Source organism: Notamacropus eugenii, chromosome 1, assembly GCF_028372415.1.
Source record: "Notamacropus eugenii isolate mMacEug1 chromosome 1, mMacEug1.pri_v2, whole genome shotgun sequence".
NCBI classification, from domain to species: Eukaryota; Metazoa; Chordata; class Mammalia; order Diprotodontia; family Macropodidae; genus Notamacropus; species Notamacropus eugenii.
Genome location: NC_092872.1, coordinates 281,294,997 through 281,301,433, shown reverse-complemented (window position 1 = coordinate 281,301,433; position 6,437 = coordinate 281,294,997). Strand labels below are relative to the sequence as shown.

The 6,437-nt window shown below is 43.2% G+C and overlaps 1 protein-coding gene across 2 annotated transcripts in view; it reads right to left on the bottom strand.

Annotated features, from left to right (window-relative positions):
* Nucleotides 1-266: 266 nt before the first annotated feature.
* Nucleotides 267-6,437, bottom strand: part of ABRAXAS2 (abraxas 2, BRISC complex subunit) — a 41,871-nt gene continuing 35,700 nt past the window's right edge. For both annotated transcript variants that reach the window (XM_072629005.1, XM_072629006.1), the window contains one exon: nt 267-2,517. In XM_072629005.1, the coding sequence (XP_072485106.1) occupies nt 2,078-2,517 (440 nt within the window). In that variant the 3' untranslated portion in view covers nt 267-2,077. The remainder of the gene's footprint in view (nt 2,518-6,437) is intronic.

Sequence of the window (6,437 nt, the reverse complement as noted above, 5' to 3'; positions counted from 1 at the left end):
TCCCGTTCTAGGACCCAAGCCTCCAAGGCCTTATACATTCATAGCTGCAGAGTCACTTTAAACAAGACAGCTTCCTCTGTGCTCTCGTCCTCCAAGCTAAGTCCTACATCTGTGTGATACTAGGCTCTCTCTGCATCCTGCTGACCAGCACAAGCCTTTCCCGATCAGTGGAAGGGTCCTCCTAGGGCTCACTTTGGTGACTGGAACGAGGGTGGCAGGGGTGGGAGGGCTGGCTGGATGCTGATGAGAGAGAGCGAGACGAGAGGTACAGGATTAAATAGGCTTTTATTATCACATTCACGGCTTTGTCAGGCGTACATTGCAGACTGTTGTGCGGCATCAAAATAAAAATATTTTCCTATGGTGAAGAAAACGGACCTGAGGGGAGGGTGGCAGCATGTCTCCTCCCATCCACCAGCCCAGAGCTGTCTGTGGAGAGCAGACAGTGAAACCCAACAAGTCTGTCTGAAAATGGCCTACAATATTCCAAGTCAAACTGCAGTTGTGGTAAGGAGAACAAAGAAAGCAACCTTGACAAAATGGAGACCGTTCAACAGGAAAGGGGACATCCAAAACATGGGCTTGAGCATGGCACTCTTCAGGCCCAGGAGCAAGGGCCCTGAGAGCCAGCTTCCTGGAGGGTAACCTCCTCTTTCAACAGTCTCGAGAGATGTCTTTGCTCCTGTAGGTTATGTGGAGGTCAAAGGAAAGGCAGTTATGTTCCAAAGCATCCAACACAGGCGCTCACCTCACGGTTAATGGCAGGTTTTGTCATTTGCAAGCTCAGAACCAAAAGCCCCTGGGATTTCAGGGGCCCCATTTCACATCTTTTGGGCAAAATGAGAAGATAAGCGGTAATTAAATAATAGCCTAAGTGCATCCCAATATAAAAATCTATACACACGCACATCCACATATGTGCACACATACACATGTGCGCACGCAGGCACATGCCTGCACGCATGCGTGCATGCGCACGAGCACACACACACACACACACACACACACACACACACACACACACACACACACACACACACCACTCTGTCTCCAAAATGGCAACTTCTTTCCCTCATAAGTACTATTCTTCAAATGTAAAACAAATCTTTAATCACCAAGATAACCAAACAGATTTGTTTCCATTATAGGCCATTCCCCTATAGTCCTTACATAAAATTACATTAATAATTTCATCTGAAGGCATAAATCAATTACCTCCTTTACACATAATCTCTGGGAAAAAAATCACATTTGGAATCTTTTTGTTATAAAACTTAAGTAAGATGCCCAAGGCATCCCTGTACTCTGTGTGCCTCCATCTTCAGGCAGCGGCGTCATCACTGGAGCCCCCCAACCTCACACACACGAACTCTAGGAACTCTAGGACCTACTTCCGTGGGTGATTGTTTACTGGGAATTAGTATTCCTATGTAAAAAGGCAACCATTTTAAGTGATACACACATCTGGCTAGTAAAAAAAGTTGAAACAAAACCCTTCCCTTTTGATCTCAAAAGGGCATGCAGCTCAGAAAAGGTACATCCGATGTGTTCCAATCAGGCTTCTTAGAATTATCAAAATTTCTTTTCTGGCAAAGAATAATTTGGCTCATCGTAGAAAGTTTCTTTGAAGGCTACTGCTGAACCTGCTTCCCTTTCAACAACTAAATTTCAAGGCATGATAGTGCAAGAGGTAAGTTTTTGATTTTTATAGGATATTTATAGACTAATTGTGCTTAGTCTCCAATTCCCAATTTATTTTAATGAAAATACGGCAACCAAAACTAAAAGGTTTCTATAAATTTCACTTTGCCTAATTGACCAAGACATCCAAGGATCTCATCAGTATTAGTACAACTTGATTATCCTAATGATTCCATTATGAAACTTGCAAACTGTATCACAAGGCGGATGAAGCCATCTAGGGCAAGTCTATGCACGCCTTTTGTGCACAAGAAGCCTCCTCAGGGAGTCTCCATTTCTGCAAAGCAGTTTTTTTTTCCCTCTGAAATTAAGTTCCCCAAAAGACTTTCAACAACAGTTAGGAAAAACAGTGCTCCACTGAGTTTGCTGTGCTCCATCATATCTGAGAGGTCTGAGTGTTCCTGGAGTCTCCATCAGGATGTGTTGCTGGTCGGGAACCCCGAGTGTGTGAGAACTCACTAGGAGAGGGCCCTGCAGGGCCATAATCACTGTCTTCCGAGTCATCCACACTGTCTCCAACTGCTCTTTGGGACAGAGGTAGGGCTGTTCCATTGCCAGAATACTTCAATCCTGCATTTGTGGAAACAAAGCTGGAAGAACCTACTGCCTGTGGTCGAGGCATGAAGACACTGCTCTCCAGGAGAGAGGGACCCAAAGTACTCTCTTGACAGGCTGGGTTAAAGTCTGAATATGGAGGGGGTGGGTCAGAAGGCTCTGCATCTTCCACCTCAAACCCAGAATATGGCATCCTCGAACTGAATCCTGGCTCTGAGCTTTCCGAAGACAACTGCCTGTGTAACAGGGCCTGCTGCAATCCTAGGTGGAAACAGGAAGAGTGTTAACATCCTACTGCTCACACTGTTTTCACCCCCACACATTAAGAAGCCCAACTGACTGGCTATGGCAAATGCTATTACCTCACTAGCCATGTTCTTTACTAACTGGTAATTCATGCTAGATAGGAACTTCTTTTGTATAATTTCAGACTCAAGTAAAAAGCTGCCGCGTTTACCATTTCACCCATTAATCCGAGATTGTGTCTTCTATAGATAAGGCAGTGATCAAGACCCTCTTGTTGCTCCCTCTGTTCTATTTTACTTGGCTGTCTCATCAGCTCCCATGGAGTCAACTCTCTCTCTGTGCAGAAGACTCTCAGATGTCTTGGTCTAGTCTCAACCTTTCTGTCAACATTGGAATTATCTCCCCCTGCCCCCAGGCCTCTCCTCTTCCTAAAGGTCAAAGGCAACACCACCCTCTTAGGTCCTAGGTGTCATCTTCAGCACCTCTCTCTCACTGTGCTTTCTGTCCCCTCTTCCCTGACAAGGCAATCACCGTGGGGCAGGCTCTCATCACCTCAGACTCTAATAATCCTCCACTTAGCTGCCAAATTTCATTCTCCTAAAGTTCAGGTCTAACCATCCCTCCACCCCCAGTCCACTAGCCCCCCCTCAATAAACTCCAGGAGTCCTCTAAGCACCCTAGAATCAAACATAAAATTCTCTGATGCTCAGAGTTACTTCACAAAGCTGGTGCCCCCCTCCCCAAATACTCAGGGATGCCAGCTTCATGGCTGTTCCTTAAATAAGACTTCAGGCCTGTTGGCTGCCTCATGGCTTCCCCTCAAAGCTAGTGCTTCCCCTTGGCTCATCCTAGCTATGTGCTGCTTGCACTGGTCTTTGCCCTTCACTGTATGCTCCGTACCAAGCTCAGGGCAGGGCACACCACCAGTCCTTAATAAACAATTATGGACTTGGTTTGTTGATGACATGTGGGGGATGAAAAACTGAATACGACACAGTCACTGCCCAACAGAAGTGTGTACTCTAGCCAGGGGGAAGGACAGAGTACATTAAAGATTGACAATTGTCCAAGGAAGGGAAGACCCCCAGGTCCATGAGTCAGCTGGAATATGAAGAACCAACACAACTACAGCACCCCCCCCCCCCCCACTCTCTCACCCAATAGCCCCCAGGCAGCTCTCTACCACAGGGCTCAAAGTGACTTCTTGGCAGCCTTCCCAGGTTGCTCCTAGTTCTGTTCCCAGGACCAGCCCTTCTTCCCTGTACCAGACTTCCAAAGGCCTCCTACCTGATGTGGGCCGGATGGGGGACAGGGATGGGACAGTTTTCATAACCACAAAGTTATAGAATCCTAACATACTGAACCATGCTTAAAATGTGGATGATTTGGGGAGGGAAGTGGTTAATCCACTATCTCATGAAAGTTACCTACTAAAGTCAGAAATCCAAAAGGATTTCTTAGATATTCAATTCTGTCATCTATAATTGGAAACCTCAAAGTTTCTTCATTATCAGGGCTTCATTTATTCATTTCTTCTTCACACCTTATTAGCACATCTAGCATTTCTAAAATCACCTTGACTAAAAACAACAAAAGGCAGTGTGGTGCAATGTACCTGGAGTCAGAAAGGCCTGGGTTCAAACTCCTTCTCAGATGCCTTCCAGAAAGAGGTTGCCCAAATTCTCTCTCTAGGGAGGCTAATTCTGGGCAAGGAAGGGAGAGGGGAAGGAGAGCTTCCCTCCAGGGCCTTAACAGAAGGATGCAGAGAAATGTGCACGCTCAATAGGCGCAAGCAGGAATATTTCAAATGCTTCCCTACCACACGTGATATTGGTTCCTTCTTTCAAACAGATGCTTTTTATCTCTTAGGAAAAATTACTTTACTTTTTCATTATAAAGAGATGCTCAGCTTTTGTCAAAGGTCCTTTTTATCATAATTTTTATGATTTGTCTTATCAATATAATTTGCCACATCAACTAGTTTCCTAATATAGAAGTATACTTGTATTCTATTATAAAAGCTATTTGGCTGTAAATGTGTGTGTGGGTGTGTATGTGGTTTGTCAATAGTTTGATTCTGGGGGCCTTTTCTTCATGTTTTTCATCATAAATACATGTTGTATTTTACTGAAGGCCTTTTCTACATCTATTGAGCTTAAAACTTTTATACTACTCAGTAAGAATGGTCCATAATTTTCTTTCTCAGTATTTTCCCCAGATTTTGATATTAAAGATAATATTTTTTCCATAAAAATAATTGGGTAGCATACCATACTTTCTTTGTTTATGAGTAACTACTGTAATATAGGGTTTTCTTAAGTTAGAAAAAAAACATTTGTGACTTTTTACAAGGGTTGTAAAAGTGGCTTGTGCAACTTCTCCTTCTGAGACTGGTCTATTCAGGTTAACGAAGTCTCCCTGTGACAGTCCATTATGTCACTTATGTGACATTCAGTGATATAACAGAAGAGTACCGAGTCAGGAAGACCTAAGTTCATATCTGGCCTCACACTCTTAATAGCTGTGTGACCCTGGGCAAGTCACTTAACCTCTGTTTGCCTCAGCATCCTCATATGTAAGATAAGGATAATAACAAAAGCACCCTCCTTGAAGGTTTGTTGTAAGGAACAAATGAGGTAATATTTGTAAAATGCATCGCACAGGGCCTGGAACAGAGTAGATGCTATGTAAATGTTGGCGATGATGATGATGATGATATGGTGAGGCATTCTATGTTGTCACACATATTTATGAGAAAAGTGTGACCAGAAGCAGTCATCTCTGACCATCTCTCTAATTTCTTTTGCATTCCTACGATTTCTTTTTGTTCATTCTAATTTTGAAAATCTGAGTTTTCCTCCTTTTCCTGACTAATTATTGACTAATTTGCTAAATATTTATCAGTATCACTGGGTCTTTCATGAAGAACCAACCAATCCCACCAACTCTTAGTTCTAACGTTCCCCTTGTCTTTTTGCTCTCAACTGTGTGAGGATCATCCTTCCCCTCTTGCCACTTCTGTTGGGTGATTTGCTCCCTTTCCAATTTCTTTTAATGTAGGTTTAACTAATTCAGATTTGCTCCTTCTTCCTAATGGATGCTGAGATGGGGTCTACTGGGATTAAAGATGAACGACGTAGTCTTTGTCACTTGAAATGTTATGATCCCACTTATTTCTGGTAATGAGAAGTAACCGAGATTTTTGATTCCAAAGAACTTGAACTAACCCCACCACGTGTCATGTCACATGAACAACTCCCATCAGAACTCTGATCTGATTCTTTCTCGTTAAGACTTCAAAAGGCCTACATTCAGTTCAAAGCATTATTCATTACTATTCAATCTTCCTTTTGCTTTTCCATAGTTTTATCAACTTGCTTATTCACAATGGCAGCAACAATAAAGCTGCCAACATCAACTGAATGAAAATGAAAATTTATCAATTTACCTACTTTTATATCATGTATACCTGATAGTTCTTGTGGTTTGAAGCCCCATACTGCCCTTAGCACAATGCAAGTTCTTTCTGGGAAGGAGCTGTGTCACTTTTCATCTTTGTACACCCAGAATCTGGCACAATGCCCACCATCCATCCTACCTGCCATCCATCCATCCATCCATCTACCCACCCATCCACCCATCTGTCTATCTCCCAATATCTGTTTCCACCTAATCCAAATAAATTATCTGAACTGAGCTTCTCGAAAATGTCATTCCCCATTTATTCCACACTTCATTGTGTGACCAGCACTGTCCTAGGCACTGGGGTGAATACAAAGTTTTGATGCGATATGGCTCCGGCCTTCAGGAAACTTCAAGTCTAACAAGAGATAGCATAAACATAAAAAATGTTAACACACAATGAGTGCAGAGAAATGCCAAAGTACTCGGTGAAATACAAAATGGAGCCCAAGCTGGTCGGTCTTGTTACAAGC